At 37.7% G+C, this 24,159-nt stretch overlaps 1 protein-coding gene across 1 annotated transcript in view; it reads left to right on the plus strand.

The window, feature by feature from the left end:
* The window catches only part of VCAN (versican), a 112,685-nt gene that overhangs the window by 67,392 nt on the left and 21,134 nt on the right, over positions 1 to 24,159 (plus strand). Inside the window, exons 7-8 of the mRNA XM_074931865.1 lie at positions 16,916 to 17,029; positions 19,305 to 19,418. Of these exons, the coding sequence (XP_074787966.1) occupies positions 16,916 to 17,029; positions 19,305 to 19,418 (228 nt within the window). The remainder of the gene's footprint in view (positions 1 to 16,915; positions 17,030 to 19,304; positions 19,419 to 24,159) is intronic.

Consider the following 24,159-nt stretch of genomic DNA (forward strand, 5'->3'; position numbering starts at 1 on the left):
CCTCCCTCTCTCTCTTCATCTTCCTCTCTCTCTTTTCTCCTTTCTTCTTTCTTTCTTTCTTTCTTTCTTTCTTTCTTTCTTTCTTTCTTTCTTTCTTTCTTTCTTTCTTTCTTTCTTTCTTTCTTTCTTTCTTTCTTTCTTTCTTTCTTTCTTTCTTTCTTTCTCTCTTTCTTTCTTTCTCTCTTTCTTTCTTTCTCTCTTTCTTTCTTTCTCTCTTTCTTTCTTTCTCTCTTTCTTTCTTTCTCTCTTTCTTTCTTTCTCTCTTTCTTTCTTTCTTTCTCTCTTTCTTTCTTTCTCTCTTTCCCTCTTTCCCTCTTTCCCTCTTTCCCCCTTTCCCTCTTTCTCTCTCTTTTTCTCTCTCTTTCTCCTTCTCTTTCTCCCTCTTTCTTTCTCCCTCTCTTTCTCCCTCTCTTTCTCTTTCTCTCTTTCTCTCTCTCTTTCTCTCTCATTCTTTATGCCTTTTTCCTTCTTTCTGTCTTTCTTCCTTTCATCCCTCCCTTCTTCCTTTCTTCCCTTCTTTCCTTCCTTTCCTTTCTTCCTTCCTTTTCTCATCAATATATAGCCACATATATAAACACTTCTGCCTGTCTTAGAACTTGAACATCAGAATGTTTTCCGGTTTTATTTTGACCACATAAAATTCCTCCTTTGAGAAAAAAATGCTTTGATTAAGAAAGTAAAATTTAGCACATCTTATTATGTAAACCAACCTTTATTGCTTCTACACTAATATGTTATCAACCTATCTTTTTCCAGAACTGCCACATTAAGGAGTATACTGTCAGTTTGCTCCTAAAGCCAAATATTGTTGACATTACTGGAGAAAAGGACAGGGGAAGGAATATTTATTACAGGCCTATTCACATCTGAGCAGCCACGGGAGCAGTCAAATGGTGGACTTCTGTTTCAGCATTGTAACTTTGACTCTTGCCCCAAATTTTTGTTGTCATAAGTCATTTTTGGTTATTCTGGGAGGGGACACTCTCTTACCATGTTAGTAGGGCCAGAGCTCATTCCTTCTTGGTCCTTTTGTGTAATGGCAGAAGCATTTGAGGTTGCCCTGGTGTAAGTGTAATAAAGGAATGGCAATGAAGTGGGCCAGGAAAGGGCAAGACCGGTTCATATTTCACTGTTTCCGCCTCATTCATGGAATACCAGACATGATATAAATGCTGAAGTTGTTTTGGTGAGCAGTTGCTTTCCTTCCTAGCCAGCTCTTCTGTTTAATTCCTGAACCGGTGAGCTGTCCTGTGGAGTTGGACTTTTATACATGCATCTATCTATCTATCTATCTATCTATCTATCTATCTATCTATCTATCTATCTATCTATCTAATCTATCTAATCTATCTATCATCTCCAGACAGACCAGCTAATCCAGATACCATGTGACTGCACAGTCTGACTTTTTGCTTTGTTTAGGAATTCAGCTGGAGTAAATGATTTATTACTTGCCAGTTGTTTGATTTTGGGTTGTTTAGCCCTGCAGAGTTTTAGAATTGTCTTCTCTGTAGGCAGTAAGTAAAATTTTGTCATGGGAAGGTTGCTCATGTCAGGGACTGCTCAGGAGGAGACACCACTGACTGGAGTGTCATTTTGTTAATGACATATTGGAGTAGAAAGGCAGTGAGAATAGTTGTTCCTAGAATATTGTATGACAAATATTCAGTCATTATCCAGGGAACTGTATCCTGAACTTGCTAGAGCTTAGACTTGACACTGCAAGGGTGCCATTTTTAACTACTTGACATTTTACTCAATCTGTTTTTTCTTAAAAAGTTTACCACTGTGTCAGGAGAGGAACACAGGAAGCAATGAGGCTGAAGGAAACGCCAGTGATTGCCAGAAGGTTTTGTGATATGCTTTTATAATAAAATGGTTCCTTTATTTCTGACATGGTTTTTGCATCATCATGTCTATTACTTTAAAATTTGGCAGGGGTGTCTAAAGCACATCCATGCAGGCCAGAGCCCTGTGCAAAACAGATGTCCACATAAGCGACATCCACTTTCCACAGGTGTTTCTGGTCATAGCCAGCAGCTCTATCAAGACGGAGGTTAGGGGAATGGTACAGCTGTAAAAAGGCTGCAGTTTAGTAACATGCCAGCAATTGATACTCAGGTTTTCAACAGGACTGTATCTTGCATAGAAACAGAGACACACAAATGTGGTAAAGCAGACTGGATAAGTGAATTAGAGTAGGCAAGACTGACCACCCACCTTGAATTACTTTCAACTCCTACCCAGCCAGCTGTGCAAAAATTATTATTTTCAAATACTTTCTTCCAGAAATTCACTTGAGTAGTTGAGATGTTTATGCAAGGTCAATTTATATACAGTTTGTTAATTTATTTTTTTTTTACTGGTGCTGAGATTTAAAAAATGCAAACTTCTCTTTTGACTGTCAGAGGGAGAACAAAACATAAATTTTGATAAAATTTAGAAGGTTTAAAAAAACCCACACCAACCTATTGAAACATGCCCTATATCCTTAAGCATTTCTAAAGGGAGCCAAAGCTAACAAAACTTTTAGAAATGTATATCCAGCTGGGGAACATTTTTAAGTGAACTAAATAAAACCTTTTGTTTATTTAGACTGAACAGTAATCAAGAACTGGATTTTACTAGACCTCATCATACATACTAGTCATGTTAATGTGAGGTAGAAGGATTAAAATAATCAAAAATTTAATTATTTCTGGACCTTTCTTTGTTGTCTTTTACTTAGGTGTGTATAATAGTAGCCATGTTTCTTTAACACCTTAGACCAGCACCTTGGCAGTATTCCCACCTTTTCCTGACAGGGGAGATGGGGTATGCCTGAAGCACTGTTGCACTTTGACCGTGCTTAGGTAGGTTAATGATATTACAAGATGGCACAAGTTAGAGGAATTGCATGTACCGAAGGCTGACACTTGGAATTTTCCTTCAGCAGGAACGTCTGTATTTCAAAATCGTATTTCTTTTGAAATGAGATGAAAAGAACAATTAAAAAAAAAACCCTTTTCTATGAAACAAAATGGCCCAAAAGATGTTATCAGAATGTTTTATTTCTGTAAAATTGAAGCTTTTTGTTTCAATTTAAATGTAATATTTTAAAGGGGAGAAAAACCCCTAAATACAAGGGTTTTGAAACAAAAAAATATAGGGTTTTTTTGTATGGGGGGGCACCTTATCAGATCACTTCCTTCTTTCTACAATATGCACTTAAAATATATTCAGTGAGACTGACAGATTCCTGTGGAATTGGTTGAGTTTTGTTTCGCTGGAAGAGATTCAGCAAGCTGTAGTCATAAAGCTACTTGAATCCACCCAGACTTCAGATCTGGTCCCTGGCAGAGCTGAGGTTCAGGGGAGTCAGTAAATGACATAAAGCTGTTTAAGTCTTTCCTCATGCTAGATCCTCTCCTAGGCCCAGTTATGAGACTATACTGGACTTCCAGAGGGTTTAAACAAACCGTTTTGAACATCTACTTTGAGGACTCCTAAATATTTTCCAGATGAAGTGGAGACACCTGTTGGCTGAATTTAAGTCTGCTGGCTGTGGGTTCACTCTTGGCCACCTTTGCAAATCTGTCAGGAGCGTCCCACAAGTGTGCAGGGATTTTGAGATAACACATTAAAGCCATTCTTTTAGGTTATTCAAAGACTCTTAATCAAACACAATGTGCATGTTTACTGAAATATTCCGTGGATTTTCTGCTTGGATCTGCTTGTCATAGCAGTGTCAATTGGCAGCAAATTCTATGGATGCACAAAAATTAGAAGATAAATATTCATGCGTCTGCCTTCAGTCCTCATTGCCGTCAGTAGTGCTTTTCGTAGCATATTTTTACAATCTGTTCCTTTAGTGACTTTTTTGAATTAGTAAGGTTCTGATCAATAGCTGTTATGAAGCTTGAGACATCTGACTTGAGCTGTCATTTAACAGCCTGCCTAAGCTGATGGTCTGTTCTTCCACGACAACATGAACCGTTGCGCTAACTGCCAGGTGTTCAGTCTTTTGCTTGTCCTCTGGTTCTAGTCCCACACACCTCTGAAATTGGTCGCAGAGCCTCCAATCAGTTGGATGTGACGTTTAAGACTCTTGCCAGGTAATGCAACTTTATCGTCATGTGTGTGATGGGAGTGTTCTGCAGGAGGTGGTGACCATGGTACCCTGCAGACCAACTGTAGTAAAGAAGAGGAGGCATATAAAAATAAATGTAGAGTACATATCTGTGGATAAGAAGCAAGGTGACTTAACATGGAAAAGAGAGTAGTTAACCAGTACACACAGGAGGGAAACCCCTTAGATTTTCTCAATTTTTATCTTAAAATAAATTGTTTATTGCTTTTCTTCCCTAGCCAAACATTTTTAATTTTTGTTCCAAGTTACCACATTTTTCACAGTTGCTGACAGTTACATTTGCAGAAATTTGATACAAAAGCACATGTATACAATATTTTAATGACATTTTAGTCATACTATGGTCTGAATTCACCCTGATATAGTTCTCTTGAAGCCAAAACCAAAATTTTCTGGTTACGAAGAAATTTGACTAACGCAAACTATTTTATTTTTTTATGCTAGCCTGTCTTGTGGATATAGGTTCTTGGTAGTGAACATTATGGCGTTAGTGATACCGTCACATTATGCAACAAAACAACATGCTTTTGAAACAGACAGTCCAAAATGGTTTTGGTCTTCTTTTTATTTTTTTTTTTTTCTTTTTAGGTCTATTCTAATCGAAATATAGGGACTGATTCAAAGTTCATAGGACATTTTATGAATCTCTCTGAATTTCATGGGATTCTCAGACCTCTAGTCATTCAACAAAAGACTCAACTCTATTCCTTCTCACAAACAACTCAGCATGTTGCTCTAAAGCAATAAATGGACAAATTGCAGGAATTTATAGGTGAAATTGTTACCTACAGGATACCAGATTAGATGTTAACAGTCCTACTTTGTATGAGACTTCACAAAACCATGCTAAATCCATAAGTTTTCTGAATGAAATATTTTGGGTTTTGGAAGTTGAGAAAGCATCAGAATCTGTTTTCTATTTAATTCTCTATTAATTCTTCTTCAGCTACTTAGCTGAAGGTTTCTGAGAGAGAAAATGCTTTTTATTGCCTGGTCCCTCAGAAACTATCTTGGAAAAGCCCTTTAGGGTTCTTTGCAGAATATTAAAAATCTTCTCAAGAAAAAATGTTACTACGTGTTACACATTTTTTGGATGTGCAGAAGTTAGCTTGTCCATCAGTAGCATAGAGGCAACTTTTACATTTGATCCAGTGAAAAATTAATGTGAATTTAGAACCAATGGTCATTAAGAGGGTTGTAATAGAAATTAATGCCACCTCAGTCAGTCGCTCTGTGACTATAGGTAGTAGCAGTCAAGTTCTCTTGTGGCTAAAAAGCCAGAGGGATTTCCATTTCTTACACATAGTTGACTGTTACTGAGATAGATGCGTATTCCATACAGGTAATTTAAACCATCCAGACATATTAAATGGATTAAGAAGCACCCTAGGCTGCATATACACTCATCCGCCTATCTATTCCATCTCTACTTCAGTGCATACCTCATCACTTTCCTCTGTAAGAGGCTTTACTGATAAATCTCCTTTAGGACTTGTTTAGATTGGCAGTCTAAATTGACAACCCTTGCTTTTTACTACTCTTAGCTACCTGTTTTTACTTTCTTTTTCTTGGAGGACTAGTAAAAAACCACTTCTTTGAATGACTGTTCCTTTTGGCTTGTTTGCCATGATAATGTACGAGCTATTGATAAACATAATTAGGACCCAAACTCCTTTCCTTTAAAGTCCTTGTTTTGTCTCTTATTAATAGTCTCAGGTCTGTATGTCTTTGCCTGCAGCTGGAATGGACATGAACATAAATAGGGGCAACATATGTCAGCTACATCTAGACAGTTTAAAACTATTGCAAGTGTTCATGTGTCTGCCTCAAGGGTCTAACAAACCAGTTCAACAGATAAGACCTTTTCCTCCTATATTCATATTTTATGGTAGCACTTAGGTTATTATCCTGGTGTCTTACTCTGAGAGGACAAGGTTATACGTTATATGAATTATATTGTAATGTAGATTGTTTACTATCTCTGGGGTTTAAGAGAGTTTTCCATACATCTTAACCCTAAGCATTGGCAACTTGATTGCTGGCACTGAATAAAAAGCTCTAGAATAGAGAATAAATTCTATTTAAATTAAAAAAAAAAAAAAATCAGTTGGATTCTTTACTATTTTCCTAAAAGCTGGTTAATTTTTTTCTTGGGGAAAAAAACAAAAACAAAAACAAACAAAAAAAAACCCCAAAAAACAAAAAAACCCACAACATTACAAAAACTTTTAGTATTTAATGGAAGAGCCTCCTGACAGTTTATTATTGGAATATCATACCTTTAACTAAGGTTCTTTTATGTGGATCTTTGTGGCATGTGAGATCTTGAAAAAGCTAACAAAGTAAAAGTAAGATCTGATAGAGATCTTTGCATATGTAAGATTTTGTATATATCTTCTAGATGAATTTGGAACAGATGTTGTTCATTAAATTTATTACCTACCATAAATGATTTAGCGTGAGCTAGTAATCTGAGGGACTCCCAGGTGTGCACTGCTACAAAAATAATACACTGGTCAGAACTTGTTAGTCATGGTACCCTCCTATAAATTACAGCCTATCCAGTCCCATCCAGGTTTTGTAATTTTTTTTAATGTGTAGTTCTGTGTAAAAGCATGCTACAGGCTTTGTGCACACAATCCTAACAGCTGTGTACAAAATTATAATTAATCCTTGTGCCACATTAGTCTATATACCAGGTTATTTATACATATTCCTTCTTATGCTGTGCAGACATACAAGCCGCCTTTCTTGCCCGTGGACCTTTCTATATGTAATTCTTAGGTTCTGTGTGTTGGTATGGTTATTTTATAGTGAATTTATTGAGAATCCAAAACTCTCAAAGCTCCCTAGCAGCTTTGACTTAACATTCCCCTTTCAGTTATTGAATTCCCATGTATTCTTGCATTCACGGTTTTGAAAAGAATGTGTACAATTCTGTGTTGATCAGATTTTCTACTTTTATGAAAATGTGATTCCTCAGTATGATTAGTGTTGCTGTTTGCTAAAATTTCTGCATTTTGAAAGTAATGTTAGACATGCTTCTTCACCCCATATTGCAAATCTTGGACAAATAATAACTATTGCTCTTCTGTTTGAATAAAATTTGAAAGGGAGATCTGGGAAGACTCTAAATAGCTGCAGAACGTATGTTTTTCAGTGGCATCAGGCAGCCTCTGGAAATATTTCTAACCTGCTGGAGGAAGGAACAGGTAGAAATTCTCCGTTTACAAGCATTGCATAAAACAACTCCCCACAAGCATATGCGAGGGAGACAGAAGGAGTTTCAGTTCTACAGTCATCTAATAGTGCTGTCACAGGACAGAGTAAATGCCGGGCTTTATTGGGGCAGTATGGAATAGCCAGGCAGAAATTAGGTTAAAAACAACCTCTTTTTTTTGTTGCACTGGGAACACTGAGATTAGTGCTGTACAATCTAAATATTTGTGTGGAAATACACAATGATGAGGGTGATTTATTCTCTGTAAGGCTAGCATGAATCTTAATTGTTCCCAAGTTGTTTAACAATTAGATCAAAACCTCAGATTCCGGGCACCTTTTTATATGTTCTTTATAAAACAGATTTGAAATTGCCATTTACTTTTCAGCTGGAGGTTTAGAAAAATAAATCACAAGCTTTTCACAGTGCTCTGCATCAGTTTAATGTGATTTAATATTTTCTCTTCCAGAAGGACCACCTGATTATCTCTGAGGGCTCAGTAGTCATAGAGGTTAAATGATGTTCACATGCAGAGGAATTACTTCAAACTAATGAAATACTTTACCTGTCAGGTTCTCACATTTTTAGTTTTAATGAGGAAGATATACTGAAAAAATGTGTTCTATCATATACTGGGTATGCCAGAATACCTGCAAATGTTCTTTGGGGAGCAATCATTGCGGACAGCACTGTAAGACAGGAATCCTGTATGTTGGCTCATATCCTCTACTGGCAGATGTAGACAAACTTCCATTGGGTTCACCAGTTTATACCAGCAAACAGTAGTTTTGCTTTGGACAAAACGGTTATAAACACAGACTCAAAATAAAGATAAATTCATGGAATAAGATTTCAGCACAAAGTTTTCAGCTTCAGGTCAGCTGGCCACGCCTAAAATTCTGCCTTTTTCCGAGTCTGTTGTATCTTTTTTTTTTTTTTTTTTTTTTTTTTAATGAGGGTAGCATCTATTGTCTGGAACAGAAGGTTTGAAGTAATATTTATGCTGAGACGTCACATTTAAAAAGTGTCTATGGAACTTGGGATTCTAAATCTCAGAGGAATTCACAAGGGTTTCTGCAGTTAAAGCCTTGTCTACTTAAAACTTTCTTCCTCCTCTATCTGCTTGACCATCTAGACAAAAATTTGAGAGGTTTGCGATCTGTGGTAGTGTGTATAATTCAAAGAGAGTGGTAAACTGAAGAAAACTGGACTTTATTTATGTTATAGTCTGAATGGTGATTGATTTTTGAATCTTGGATTTGTGCTTCATAATGCTTTATAATGCCAAATAGCAACAACTTTGTAAAGCGAGAATTTATTGACCTAAGTCCAAGTATGAAGAATAGAGCAATTGGTGTAGTTTTTATGGTGTTCCTAGTAATCTGAATTACTCTATACTGAGAATAAATGGAGAGGCAGAGGCATATTCTACATGTCCTGTTTTATTTTAGAGTTTGCCTTGCTTAGCATTGTCTAAGTTCAATTTCTGGTAAAGGTTTGCTAGCGTCTCAAATCCATGGAAACAGTTGCTCCAAGTTGGGACCAGAACCTTTTGGTCTAAAAATTTTTTTCATCTCGTCCATTTCTTATCTCTGCTGAATAGTGTAGGGTAAGTTAGCTCAGGTGTGGGTTTGGGACTAAACACACATGGCAATCGACTCTACTACATAATAAATTTGTTCAATACACACAAAGGCTTCAACTATAAAGTCAAACACTGTGGCAGCATTTAACTTTGTGTCAATAGAAGAATACACTGAACTTACTGTTTAATTTTGAATTTTACTTTGTTTTGTTTTGTTTGGTTTTTTCTCTGATGGATTGCTTTGTACTTCATATGTCTACTATAATGCACAACCATTACTGTCACTTAGGGATTATGAAAAGCTCTCTTTTTTTTTCAGATCATCCGGTGAATGAATTTTTGGATCTGTTCAATCGCCACATGCTTCCTCATGCAATAGATGAACCCCACATTGATGCAGAATCAACTCAGACTGAACCCTGTACTTCAGACTCTGTGCAGGATTCGTCTGAATATATAATATTGGATCCTTTCTTTCCAGACTTTATAGAGTTTGATGAAGAAGATGACTGTGAAAATACTACTGACGTTACAACTCCTCCAGCTTTGCAGTTCATCAATGGAAAGCAACAAGTTACTAGTGCACCTAAGAGCACAAAAGCTGAGGAAGCGAGAAGTGACCAAATTGAAAGCGTTGCACATTCCAAAAATGTAACCTTTTCTCAAATTAATGAAACAAACACATTTATAATAGCTGAAACTGAAGCTTCTGGTACTATGCAACCAAGCAAAGCTGGAGAAGTGATAGGGGTGCTTGAAGTTACACAGCCAACAGCAGATGTTGCAATGTTAGAACCTGTTTACAGTGGTGAGTCAGAAGTTGCCACAACAGATAAATCAATAGCCATTACTTCTTCATTTGAGCAGTCTCTGCAAAAAAATAAAGAGACCATAACATGGCATGGAACCGAGGAGAATTCTACTAAAGCTACAAACCACTTGCTTTTGATTACTAATGAAGCTTCTGGAGATGGGACCACTGAATCTGATTCATCCAGCTCTGTCTTCTCAGAAATTGTGACAATGTCAAGAAAGGAAAATGATGAAAAAAATTCTGGTGTAACTTCTGCTCCTGATGCATTTACTGTGGAAAGTTCTGCTGTAACTGCTTCTCTGGATGCAGTTTTTAATACTGCTACAGTAGGCATAGGTGTGAAAGATCTCATTCCAGAAGAGGCAACCCCTGCTCCAGGAGATCATTATAAATCAACCGTTAATGCAAATTCCCCTGTTGAAAATCTTCTGGAAACAAGTAATCATACAGCAAAGCCTGAGGTGAGTGCTGCTTCTGTTATAGTTCTAGAAGGCTCCGGAGATGTAGAAGAAGACATCGCTGTAACTTCAGCCACGACAACAGAAACAGTAGCAGAAACACTTTCAATGCAAGATGTTTCTTTGGGCTCTGGCACAGTATCACCAACAGAAATTTCTGTAACCATTTCAGGAATTACCTCTGCTTTACCCGGTGGAATAAGTACTCTCTATTCTGCTTTTGATCAAAGTTCTGAAGTAACTGTTGCCACCACTTCTGTGTCTGAGTTTATTATGCAAGAAGTAGTTGCCAGCTCTTTTGTAACTGAAAAGAGTACTGAAGTTGAAAAAGAAATACAGACCACTGTTTATTCAAGTCAGGAAAATTCAGCTACTGGCGCAGAGGGAAATTCAGAGTTGAATGAATTTGGGAGCACTACTAATGAAGTAAGAACTGTAAGTCAAGAGCCCACCCTGCTCAGAAAAACAGTACCGGTAACAGGTACCATAACTTCTGAAACAAAAAAAGTCACCACCATTCCTTTCTTGAGAGAGAAGAAGCTTTTTATAAATGAAGGATCAGCAGAAGAACCAGTAGACATATATTCAGGGGGTCCCACAAGAAAAGTGGTAAGTACTGACTCCCCATTTATTGATTCAGGGTCTGGAGACATAGATGTTATCATTGAGTCTGCTACTTTGACTTCAGTTCCGTTAAGGCCTGTCACTGAAACACAGACAGAAAAGCACGAAGGAAAAGTTTACAGCATAGATGATGCTTCACTGATGAATGCAACAACAGAGTATGAAGAACATGCAAGAACAGATGAATCAGCAATATCAGTTTCAAGTACTGGATCAGATGACTTGGCTAAGGAGTCTGGAGTAGCAACTCAGATGTCCCAGGATGTGTTTAGTACAGGAAAACCCGGAGAACAAAACCAGGAAACAGAACCAACTTACATAATTCCTTCTGAAGTAAAATCTAGTCCTGATTCTACAAAAGAGTTCATATTTCATGTTGCACCAGGAGCTAAAACTGAAGATTTAGAAACAAGTGAGGTCACATCATCTCCAGAATCAGTGGTTAGTAACAGTCCTCATGACATCATGGTGACACATGGTACTGGCAGTACAAAAGCAGTAGCTGAATCTGCAGAAAGCAAAAATGCAAAAGCTAGTTCTTCAACTGTCTCAGTAGGCAAGATTCTCCTGATTGAGCATGGCTCTGGAGAAGAATTCAAAGGTGACAGCAGTGACACAAGACTAATGTCTAATGGACCTACTGAAGAAATACTTGGAAGTAATTTCTCATTTATTGACCAGGGATCTGGAGAAGCAGACACATTCATGGAATCTTTTGCAAAACCAGCAGTTTCACCCACTGGTAGACCAGAAACACAAGAAAAGTATGACAAAAAAGTTGTGAGCACACCATCTAAGGTTCATGCCTTCACTACTGATGAGTTAGGCACAAGTACTGAACACGAAATAGCGACACTGAGGACTGTAACAGACATAGGAATGGAAGAGAAAACAATTGATGAACTGACAGTGAGAGCTTTTTCTACAAAGATTCCTTTGGTCAATGATACACATTCTGGGGAAGACAGGCCAGGGGAAATTTCACCAAAAGCTATAGAATCTTCTGAAGAAACAACAACAGACTCATTCTTTAAAAATACACAGGCTAACCATGAACATCTGGGATTTTTAAATGTTCCAACTGTCAGTCCTTATTCAGAAGAAAAGGAATTAGAAACTGAATCTGTTAAAAAAATACTCTTGTCATTTAATCACGACAGAGTAACTGAGCCTGCAAATATTGAAAGGACATACATAAGCTCTCCAGTTACAGATGTAGAGCAACAGGAGAAGTTGGTGCAAAATATTCTCCCTACAAAAGATATTCCCAGGTCACTCCTGACACCTAAAGAAGAAAGGCTAACAAGTAATGAGCCCATTGGTGATCCATTATTTTCGGGACAAGGATCGGGAGACGAGCTTGCTGTTATTCCTTCCGTAGTGACATTGTCTGTTGAAGAAATCATGAGTACTTCAAGTCCTCAAACTTCTCATCCTGCAAGTATGAGACCCAAACTTTCAACTGACAAGACACAAGACTTTGAAAGAGAAAGCACTGAATCAAATGCTGAAGTTAATGAAGAAGTCACAAGTGCTGTAACTGAGCTGCTGTCAGAAACAGAAGATCAGTTCCCCAGCTCAGTGATCACCAGTTCCCCAGCTTTAGCAGAAGAGAGTTCCAGAATCTTCAGCTCTAAAGAGGTTAAAGAGATGACACATTACTTTGTTGTGACTGAAGAACCTCACAATAAGGAAACTAACTATAGAAGAGGAGAAAATGAAACAGATATGACAACAGCTGCTTCTAAAGTTGTTTCTCAGGAGGAAACTTCACATTTGCTTATTAAAGATGGTGTTACTCCTGTTTCTGTCATACTAAGTGGAACTCCTAATCTTGAAACAGAAGAATCACCTGTAGCATCAGCAACAAAAATGCCAGGCAGAGTATTAACTGAAAGTTCTGGAGAAGGATCTGGCTGGGTTGGTGTTTTGGATTCCTCTTCTCCTGATATGTTTACTCATTTGTCAGTACCCTCTGTGTCAAAAGTGGAACTAAATGCTTCATCTAGTGTTCCTGGGGAATTTTATTCTGAAGTTATGACGACAGAGACACCAACAGATGGATCACAGACTGTGATCACAGAACTAGCGTCCCTTTTTACAGAAGAAAAAGAGATCATGGCACATCCATCTGCTATTCAGCCAAAGACAGCTACATCAGAAGAACTAACAAGCGATACTGGGATATATGAGAAAATTATTCCCATGATTGATGATAAAAGAAGTGTTATATTGAATGTTTCTGTCTATGGTGATATTACACTAATTGAAGAACGACTTCAAATCCCTTCAGAAGAAACAACTATTATAGACATGGATCACTCAAAATCAATGCCTGAAGATATAATAAGTGTGCAGACGATGCCAAATTCAGTCTTACAATCAACATATGGTGGTGATGATAGTATGACAGCTGAGGGGGAGAAATATGATTCAACACCTAAATTTTCCATCACCAAAGAGAAGACACATGGATCTGGTGATAGTCTGACCACTTCCAGTCAGCCAAGTAGTGAATCAGTAACAGCTGGGCACAGACCAAAATCAGATGTCAAGGATTTGCCTTCAGGGAATGCTATGACGTTTGCAACAGAAACTCTCGTCACTACTGAACTCTCTGAACTGGGCATTTTCCTTCCTACGGTACCATCACTGGTGAGCCCTCATGTGCCTCATGAGTCTAAACATGTTGTAACAAGTACAACAGAAGACATCTACGAGCTGAATACTTCATCGAACAATCGAGTAATAGCAGATCAAAGTGAAACACTCTCTGTCTCTGTTTTTTCTGGAATGGGCCAGGATGAACTGGATGATAAGCAGTCTGTGTTTCCTTCTCTTACACCAGTTTTAACTACCGAGACAGAAGAGGCTTTGACAACTGACATTTTTGATGTGAGTATTGTCACCACACAGCATACATCCCAAATGACAACTGTATCAACTCGCAAGAATGAAGAAAAGGATCCTACAATATACACAAACACAAAATCAGCATCAGCAGAGTATGAAGAAACAGATTCAGTGAGCTTCTATTCTGTACCTCAGACTCCTAAATCCTCTGTAACTGTTCAGTTAGTTAATGGAGTATCTGAGTATCCCGAGGTAATCGTTCCAAGTACATCGTCATCAAAGGATTTAGATCAGTCCAATCATTCATCAGAAGGAACATTCAAAGAGGTTAGTTCTGATATTGCGGCAACATATAAGCCACTCACTACAGACCTTCTCGACAGAACAGAGTCTTCTCTGCTGGAGTTTTCTCTCAAGCCTATTTCAGAAAGCTCAACTACTGAAAGTACTCCTCACTTTAATAGACTTGTAACAGACAGGACAGAGGAGACAGAAACCTCTCTAACTGATTTGGCTGTTGAGGAAGAAGCTACTGTTTCTGGAGATTCTCCCTCAATACATGTCTTGCCTACTGATTTTCTGAATTTTGGAGAAAGAGGGAGCACAGATGCTCCAAAAGTTAGCACAATGGAAGCTGAAGCTTCCTCTGGGAGAGTCAACAACCCCCATCCAGAAGATGACAGGAGTACTACAGGAGAGATCCCATGGCTTTTTTCCACTCCTGTTTCAGATTCACCTAATAGTATTGAAAGTGAAGTATTGAAACCTGACCAGGAAGCAGTTACAATGCTAGCTTCATCTTCACAACCTTTGGATAGAAGCACAGAAACACAATCAACTTTGTTTGGTCGAGAGGAAATCACAACAATTTCTTCTAACATTGCAACAAACAACACTGACCCTGGAAACAGTCCATATCGAAATGAGCCATCAACGATAAGCTCTGAGGAGCCAAATACTATTGAACTTGTAACTTCATCATTTTCCCTTCCGGAAGTCACTAATGGATCAGATTTCCTGATTGGCACCAGTGTGGGTTCAGTTGAAGGCACAGCAGTGCAAATTCCAGGTAACTTCCAAATATGATCACTGTTGTATATGTTTGTTGTGATACTTGTAAATGTGTGTCTTAACTCTGATAAGAGGTGTGATAATCAGAGCACCATGTGAAATAACAACTGAACTCGTGAGCCTCAAGCCTTGAAATCAGCATGATGGTAACCCCTACAAAATGAAGGAGGATGGGGTACCAAAACTCAAGCTCAGTGACTTTTTCTGAGTGTTTGCATCGTGGAGCTCTGGATCAGACTTGAGGTGACCAGCCAGTTCTAAAAGACAGGAAGGTAATTGATTGTGGTATAGAATTCAGCTGTAATTATTTGATTTTTCGATTTCCAACAGATAACTTTGACAGCTTTTCTGTGTCGGCACTTAGACAATTGGATTATAGGTAGGGTTGTTTTATAACATGTTGCTGTTGACTGAGGGAGCAGAACAAGTGCGCATTTTAAGATGAGAATTTTGTATAAAAATTAACTTCTCTTAACCTACAAGGTAGCTCTCCAGAAAAAAAGAAAACCAAGACATCATCTTTTCAGTCTGTCTGTAGCTTTAACTGGTTAATACAACGTGTGTCTCTTATAAATTGCAGATCTTTTTGGTAGATTCATTTACCACAGTATTTTCTTTTACATAATGATGGATAGGCACCATTTCACCAAATACACAGATGATACAGGTAGGGTCAGTATGGGTAGCATCACTTCATATTTTGTCTAGATATAGCTGAGGAAAGAACAGAACTGGCTTAATTTTATAGGGCTTTCTATTATTTTTCCTCAAATAATTCAAGTAACTGTCAATTTGAAAATGTTTCTGGGAAAATATCCAGTCAGCAGGAGGACAGACAGTAAACACAATAAACATCATTAGGTGCTTAACATATCCTTACCTTTAGGACTTTCACTGAAGCAGTCCTAAAACAAGCACCCTATTTTATGGATGAGACCAGACTCTTTTCAAAACCTCCAAAGCAAGATCCTGCCCATTTAATTACAATTCCAAACTTTTGTGGACAGATCTTCTCCTGGAGGCTTTCAACTGAAACTTCTGCTTTCCAGTGACTAGACAGGGAAGTTGGTATGTTAAGAAGACTTCTCTGAATGTCTAATTTGCAAGGATAAAATAGATGTTAGTTATCTTTTATTTCATAAACCATAGTCAGGCTCTTCTGGAAACATGTAACCAAATATTTAAACTTTTTAAATATCTCTGAATTAGGTTACAGAACTCTTTTGCCATTTTTATAAGTTTTCGAAGCCAGGTCTTTCTACCTCCATCCCAGAAGGACTGTCTTCATGATTTCCCTCTAACTCTGAGAAGTTAATACTTAGAAATGGTTATCTAGTGCGTACTTGTTTGTGTGAGTGATTGCTTCTAGGCATTAAATCGAATTCAAATATCTAAACTCAGTTGAAATAAACATCACTAGAAGGCACAAAGCTTTGCAAGGAAAAGTTATTTAAATAACAACTCCCATCACAGCTGAGGATTTCACAGCAGGTAAGCTTTTATCTTAATGTTTAGTTCAGTTATGAATATGTACAGTACCTTTATTTGTATTCTTGAAATGTGTTTTTAAGAAAGACAGGTGGGAAATATGCATGTGTGAAAACATAATTTCAAAGAAATAAGACTTTGTGGACATTGATTGATTAAATATAACGAAGTAAAACAACAGCAGCCAGCCAGTATGTTCTGTGTACCCAATCATTCTACATAAACTAACCCTGTTTTTGGTTGTGGTTTTTTTTTTGTTTGTTTTTGGTTGTTTTTTTTTTAAAAAAAAAGCATTTTCCATTCATTTTGCATATGTTTAACTGTTTTCAGCTATAATTAATTGTCATGTCATGCAAACTAAATCCTCATGACTGCCAAATATAGTACAAATTGCAACGAAAAAATGTAATTCTGAAAATTATTTATACTGGTTCATAGTAAATGCCATGTTGTTGTTAAAGTTGAAAATAGTGATGCCTGAAAATAAGCTTTATTATTTTATAAAACTATCTTATTTTCAGTGGTTTATTACGTTAATAGGTTTTCTGTAACTACAGTAAAGCCTTCAACATCAATACAGAAATGAAGATAGATTTCTTCTTCCAAAAAAGGAAAAAAGACACCAGTTGCTTGAAACTACAGAGCAGATTTTCTTTTTCTACTTGTTTAACAGGCCAAGATCCATGCAAAAGCAATCCCTGCCTTAACGGTGGTACCTGCTATCCGCGTGGTTCATTTTATATCTGTACATGTTTGCCAGGTTTCAACGGCGAGCAGTGTGAATTAGGTAAGCTGATGCCATCTAGATACTGATTAAGTCGAGCACAAAGTTTTCATACATGAGATCTGCAGAAGTGGTGTGTTTTGAGGTTGAAGAATGCGTAGACATTTGAAAAATTCTACAGTGAGATCTTACTTAGAAAGAGAACAACAAAATTAAGGAGGTTCACTTACGCCTTTTCTCTCTCCCCTTAAAGTGCACAGATTTGTACTTGTACAGGCATAAGAAAATTGTAAATCAACTACATGACCTAGAGTTCATAATATTAAGTTCAAATAAAAACAAACATTAATAATTGGGATAGTTCTTAAGAGCTTTGTGTAATTAATTATTTGAAAGGGTGATAAAATAGGCTAATCCCAAATGTGACTGGGAAACTGAGCACTGAATGCCAGCATGATTTACAATTCAAGGAAACTGTAAATATGATCAGAAACATATACATCTTTGGCATAAATTAGTTTTCTTCATAAATCCTGTATTCGAGGACCTCTTCAAGCTGCCAGTGACATCTGTTTACCTGTTATGACTATGGGTTTCAAGAGACTCCCCAGTACAGTTCAGAACAAACAGCTTTTCCTTCCAACCAGAAAGCCAAACTGTGATAAAAGTGGTATTTTGGCTGTTTAGTAATAGATCTGGTTTAGACTTTTGAAATGCAAGTTTAATTCGCTGATCTATACCATGGATTTGCCTGTTACACAGTTGCCTGCCAAATTTGAAAGAAAAAAACCCGTGTGGTGTTGTTAAAATGAGTTCAACTCATCATATATAGCTTGGGAGAAAAAAACCCAACCCAAAGGTTGATATCAGGGCAGCATAACTGTCAGGATTACTATGCTTTTATTTGTGTTCTGCAAGATGGCAGATTAAAAAAACAATTAGCCAATGTTTTTCTGTTTTCCCAGCTCATATTGATGAGTTGGCTAGTTCCCTAGTGAGTTGTTACTGCTAGATATCAAGTAATAGATATTGTATCTTAGGTATTCTTCTTTGTCAAGGAATATGGCATCCCCAGAGATAATAGTTTTCTCTTTTTTTAAGGATTTTAAAATAATAACCTGGCCACTTCTTGCCCCCTAGAACTCATAGTGGCTTATTAATGAATTGGAGTGGGACTCTTCACGGCCAGTTGCTATATCAAAATATGTTCTGTGGTGCTTTAGAAAGTAAACCACAGCATTCTAGCCCTGGATTCAGGGATACTCTGTATATAAGGCATAAAACGTTGACTTAATTTTTTTCTAAATGACTGGAACAAATAAGACCTAGCATAAAATTTGAACAGTGTTTTTTTAAAATAAAAATATTTTGTAAAAAACCTTTCATATGAAGCAGCAATTATTCCTAGGGTTGTGCAACTGTTTGTGGATTTGTACTTATGTTTAACTTCTCTTATATTTTAATAGTCAGTCACTACTAGCACTTCACTTGCAACTAAGATGTCTGAAAAATCTGCATTGAAGTTTAAGCTGTGATTGTTTCAGAGCAGCAGCGCTCATTAGAAAACACAACATGTTCTTTATAAAGAGACATACTAGCTTATAACACACGCACAAATTAATAACGTTAAATGAACTTGTGCTCCAGTTTAAAGGACAAAACCAAGGTATTTTAGTGGACAGAGGAGTGGGGGACAGAAATGTTACCTATGTTACTCTGGAACATTATGAATATTTCTATCTGACTGGTCATTTAGTGAGATTGTCTTTATCCTTATCTTGATAATATTAGACAAGGAAGAAATGAGAAATGTTAACCAGTAAGTTGCCAGAGCATGCTACTTTGCAGACTGAAATTATCAGTCTGTTTGATGGTATATGACAGAATTTCCAGTTTTGAGATTCGTGAAGGTATTTGAGGTCTCCAGTACTTGATGATTATTTTATGTGCCGTGGACGTGCAAGTCAAATTTTCCACCAGTACGGGAAAAATACTGCATACGGGACAGTATCACTTCTTTCTCAGCTACACAATGAAGAATTGAAGGTCTAGATTTTAGAAATTGACTCAAGAGTCAGAGTGCTGGATATAAAATTGTGAATCACTAAAGTCACATTTCCTGAGGAAACTGCTTCTTGGCTTGTGGATGAAGAGAGAAAGAAAAGCTGTGCATGGTGAAATCAGTTATCATGCAAGTAAACCGGTCATTTGGATCTTTTGCAATACTTCATTCTTCTGAACTGAACTGGTCCTAGTAATAAGTACGGATAAGGCTGAAGAACATTTCCCTTCTGGGAGGTGGGTGGATTATAAAAACACTTTCATCTTTATGTTGTAGATATCGATGAATGCCAGTCTAACCCATGCCGGAATGGAGCCACGTGTATAGATGGCCTCAACACCTTTACTTGCTTGTGTTTGCCAAGTTATATAGGTGCTCTCTGTGAACAAGGTAAGGCGTATTCTTTAATCTATGGTGATCAAGGTCATCCGTTTCCATTTCCAACACCCTTCTGGAGTAACTAGTCAAAGCGTCCTAAAAACAAGAGTATGGAAGAAACTGTTAAAATCTGTGGGAAGTCATCAGTGATAAGGAAAGATCATAATTTTTGAGTATGTTAGACTCCTATGGTTTATGTCTTGGGACTTTTTGTTTAAGCTTACATCTACACCATCTCTTGCAGACAGATGAGAGCAAAGTCTATCCACATGCTAACCTGACTGGAAGTCACATTATTGCTGCACCAAATATAAACTGATATATTGGGCAGTTTCTGTGTCAAAATAACAACAGCTGTATGGCTTTCAGGTGTTTCTAAGGCAAGAACAGCCTTCTCATATTGACTTGCAAATTACTGAGAAGACACATAAAGAGGTTCTCTCATTACTATAGTGATGTTTCTGGGATAATGAGTGGGAGCAGTTACTCTCTGACCAAGCTTCTGTTTTAAAAAATTATATATGGTGTAGAATACATATCAGAATACATATCACTTCCAACAGGCATCAATGAAAAGTAGGAATAGTCTACTGAATATGCCAGATTATATATCCATCCTCTGGGGACCACAGCCTTGAAAATTTCATCCCAGAATTTTCAAACTGATTATTTTAGGAAAAATAGGTGCAGGATGACAATTACAATGAAGTCATAAAAGGCTTTCTAAGCTGGACAGCTGAAATCAGATTAAACATCCAAGTCTCTGTAATTGTTAGAATATTGCCTTCAAGAAATCCCACTGTATTTACAAGAAATATTTACAGTGCAAGATGCTTACTCAATATGTGCATGTGGGAGGAGGAACAGGGTAGTAAAATCTGTTCTGTCAGTAAAATTAATGAAGGTATTCCCATGTGGAAAAGAAATGGTGTTTTAAAGTGTACTTTCTAAAGCTTATGAAAATACTTTTTTTTTTTTTTTTTTTTTTTTTCAGCTGAATGGTTTTGGTCACAGGTGAATGAACTAAACCTTTGGATTTGTTTAATTAACACTGTGTATTTTCATGTTTGTTTCTCATCTTCAGTGAAAGGAAGTTTTCAAACTGTGTTTCTTGCAGCTCAATGTATAGAGATTTGTCTTTAAGAGCTGAAAACCCTGAAAGCTGACCAGCTCCAGAACTTTTCACCATTTTTTCAGTAGTCTGACTACCCTTGTAATTTGAAAGGATTTTCTGAATCTGTTTTCAAAAATTATGAGTTGACAGTGTTTTCACAACAAAAGAAATGTTCTCACACACTTCCTCCTCCCCTTCATTCTAGCAAATCCATAGTAGCAAGTGTCTCTGAGTACCATGGTAGCTTGAAGCTGCTTTTTATGACCAACCTGAGAACGCATTTTAGGTGGTTAACAGGAACATTTCCTAGTTTGTCAATCAGAACCAGAGCCCTACTCACTGACTTTTGGAATTTAAATTTCCTCCACTTAAAGTCCTGAAGGGGTTTGGGACTTGGGAAAAGCTTTTAGTGCCAAATTTCCACTCCACCAGACAAAATAAAACTGTGTTGGCGATTCAGACACGGTTGTCTGGCAAGCAGGCTTTATTTCAAGGCACCAGTCCTGACCTCACTAGATTTAAAGACCAGCCAGAACGACAGAATGCGTACCTCGGTGCCACAGGAAAGGTGGAGTCGAGCACACTGAGATTATATTTCATTACTCCTTTTTTTTTTTTTTTTTTTTTTTCCCTTTTTTTTCCAATATATACTATTCGTTTTAGAAAGCTTAAAGAAAGTCAAACTTGAAGGGCTTTCTTAGGTGCTCAGTATTCAAAATGTCATAGAAGGAAATGGAAGCAGTGAGTTTGCATTGCCTCTGGAAATGAAGCTCAAAGTAGGAGACAACTCCACGGTGTCCTGGTCCCACAACACTAGTGCAGAAAAAATGTAGAGCTCAGAGTTTCACCCAAATGCCCCTGTAAGACTTTCCTAGACTAAGGGATCTTTGACTGATGTATTACGCCCATGTCAGCGTTAGGAGATGTGACCAGAGGACAGTGCAGCTGCACATCAGGGAGCTCCAGCTGGTGATAGAAGTTAGAGGAGCCTTCAGGGTGATCTAACCCAGGGTGAGGGAAATCAATCCTGAGACTCAGTGAGCTGTAATTGGCTGCCTGACAGCCATTTTTCTTGCCAGGTGGAAACAGTTCAGCAGACAATCTGAGCCCAGGAACTTCTTCCTGAAGAGAGCTAAAGTTGTCTGATGTTAGAAATAGAGCAGCTGAGGGTGTTTCCTTTTTAAACTAGATTGGTAGTTCAGTAAGCCAGCATCACTTCTGGTCAAACTAGATTAAAAGTGAGTGGAGCACCTCTGTTAGATAATACCCTCTTTTGCACAGCACATGTATCTTTTCAAAGTACAGATACGTGTTTTGCATGCTACTTGGTGACATTTGAAAATCACTTCTTAAAATGCAGAAATATCCCAAAAGCTTTTTCAAAGGAGGAGTGCAGGCTACAGTAGATCTTCATGTGAGTCTTATTCTGGGGGAGCCATCAGTCTTTCCATTGCCATTCCTCTGTGAAAAGCCCTTATGAAAGATCTCAGTGTCCAGATAAATGAGCCCAGAGCTCAGATCCTCCCACCTTTCCTTCCTGAAGCGTTGTTTTGCAGGCTCCATGTTTGGGGAGAGAGGAGAAGAGGTTTGGTTAATACACTGTCTCACACCAGGCTCATGGAACCAACAGTAGGTAATAGTGCTGAGGGAGCACTGGGGTGTATGAAAGCCTGTGGCTGTTGTTGCATTATCTGGCCATCTGTATTTGTTGTGGGGTGTACCTTATTTCATGGATAGTTACAGGGGAAACAACAAATGGTAGAGACTTGAAATTTGAACCCCAATCTCGAATGTTTTTTATGAGAATTGGATGAGCACTTGTTTAGATTTTCCGCTTTTTTCCTTGGCTGACTAGAGTTTCCTTTTCTTTTTCTCCTTTTCTACCTGGTGTCTACTTGCTTTCAAGGAACGGTGTTTGTGTTTTAAACTTAAGGTTTGGCTTCCTCCTCTGCAGGATCTCTGCAGGCACACCTAGGCTAACCTGTTTACCAAATGCAGCTGCATGCATGGACCTGTGTGCCAAAATGCCACATATGTGTTTGTTACAGGACATGCTTCACTGGAATAATACAACCAGCTGCTGTCTTCCTAATCATCATATCAGGAACAATGTTTTTTTATAACCCAAGTTCATTGTTCAAATGTCTGTGATTATGCTGGTCTCATTTAATCCACTTTGTTTTGAGGGCTTGGTAGCTGGGGATGGAAGTATTTGAGAAGGACTCACTGCAAAGATACTTCTGAAAACAGATGGTCTCTAACTGATGTCTTTCAGCTGAGAACAGATTATCTTGAATATTTACCAGAGAAACGGTTTCTCCTCAAGATGTGTGGGCTAATGGGCCTCAGGCATTTGTTCATTAGCTGAAGGCAGACAGTCACAGATAAAATTCACAGCTGAGTAAGACTCTTATTATGTTCTAGTACCTGTGTTTCAGTCTTTATTTTCTTTAAGCCTCTTATGGAATTTCTTTAAAGACAAGGGAGCTATTGTCAACAGCTTGTTGCAGCTGTTGAAAAACCAGTACCTATCTAAGTATCAAACCTACAGAGAACTTTTTTTTTAATGCCGTGTTTAGAGATGTTATTATACGACCACAGTTACAGAGAACAGAAGCTGTGTAAGTAACTCCTTGCACACATCACTAAAAAAACCTGTAAATTGTCATAAATCTTAAGACTAATGAGACAACTTCTAAACACCATAAATATGGCAAGCAGTGTTTCAGTCTTTCCAGGTTCTGGAATAAGGTTGAGAAAAGCTGTCATTACCTTCCTGGATAAGTATACAATGAGCATGGAGTATTATATTCACTAAGTGCTTGCACCTATTTTGCTTACATGTGATCAGGTCAGAAAATTTACAGCCACCTGCAATTAGACTTTACTGGTTCAGTAAAGGCATAAAAAAGTTATAACTATATGAAGCCCTTACCTTTATGTCACCCTTTCAGCTTTGTTAATGTAGCAAGATACACACACTTGGGACAAAGCACTGTGGATATGAAACAATTTCCACATCTTTCACTTGCCTGATTTGCATTTTTCACCCACTAGCCTCTCGACTCACCTTTTCTCCATTCCTTTTTCCCTTCTTCTCATCAACCTCGCCTCTCAAAAAAAAAAAAAAAAAAAAATCCTCTCTGTCCTTTCTTCCCCTTCTAAAAGTTCTACGTATTTTATAGCCATCAGCCCTGTCTTTTTCTGTCTTTGTAGTTTTGGGCTATAGACAGGTGCAGAAGAAGTTATTTGGCTTTTCTCTTTTGGAAAAGAGCATGCTATTTTGGATAGGAGGGAGGAGTTGTATGTGCACTGCAGTGGATGCATTTCAACTAAGAGTACCTATGTCACCGTTTGGCATCCTCTATCATAAGATGAAAAATTGTTATTTACAATTCATGCTTAGGCCATCATACCTCAATCTGTGAACCCATTCTTCCAGATTTTATGTTTTCAAGCCTCTTTGCTTCCCCCATGTGCCTTTCTGCAGATCTTCTCTCAAATCATGCACTTCTTCCCTAGTAGAAGCCAGGGAAAACTTGGTTAGAATAGACTAGAATATAAGTTAGAAATGCTTATTAATAGTTAGAAATGCTCTCTGGCCATGATTTTCTCAGCATGCATGCTGCTTGTTATTAT

This window comes from Athene noctua, chromosome Z, assembly GCF_965140245.1.
Source record: "Athene noctua chromosome Z, bAthNoc1.hap1.1, whole genome shotgun sequence".
NCBI classification, from domain to species: Eukaryota; Metazoa; Chordata; class Aves; order Strigiformes; family Strigidae; genus Athene; species Athene noctua.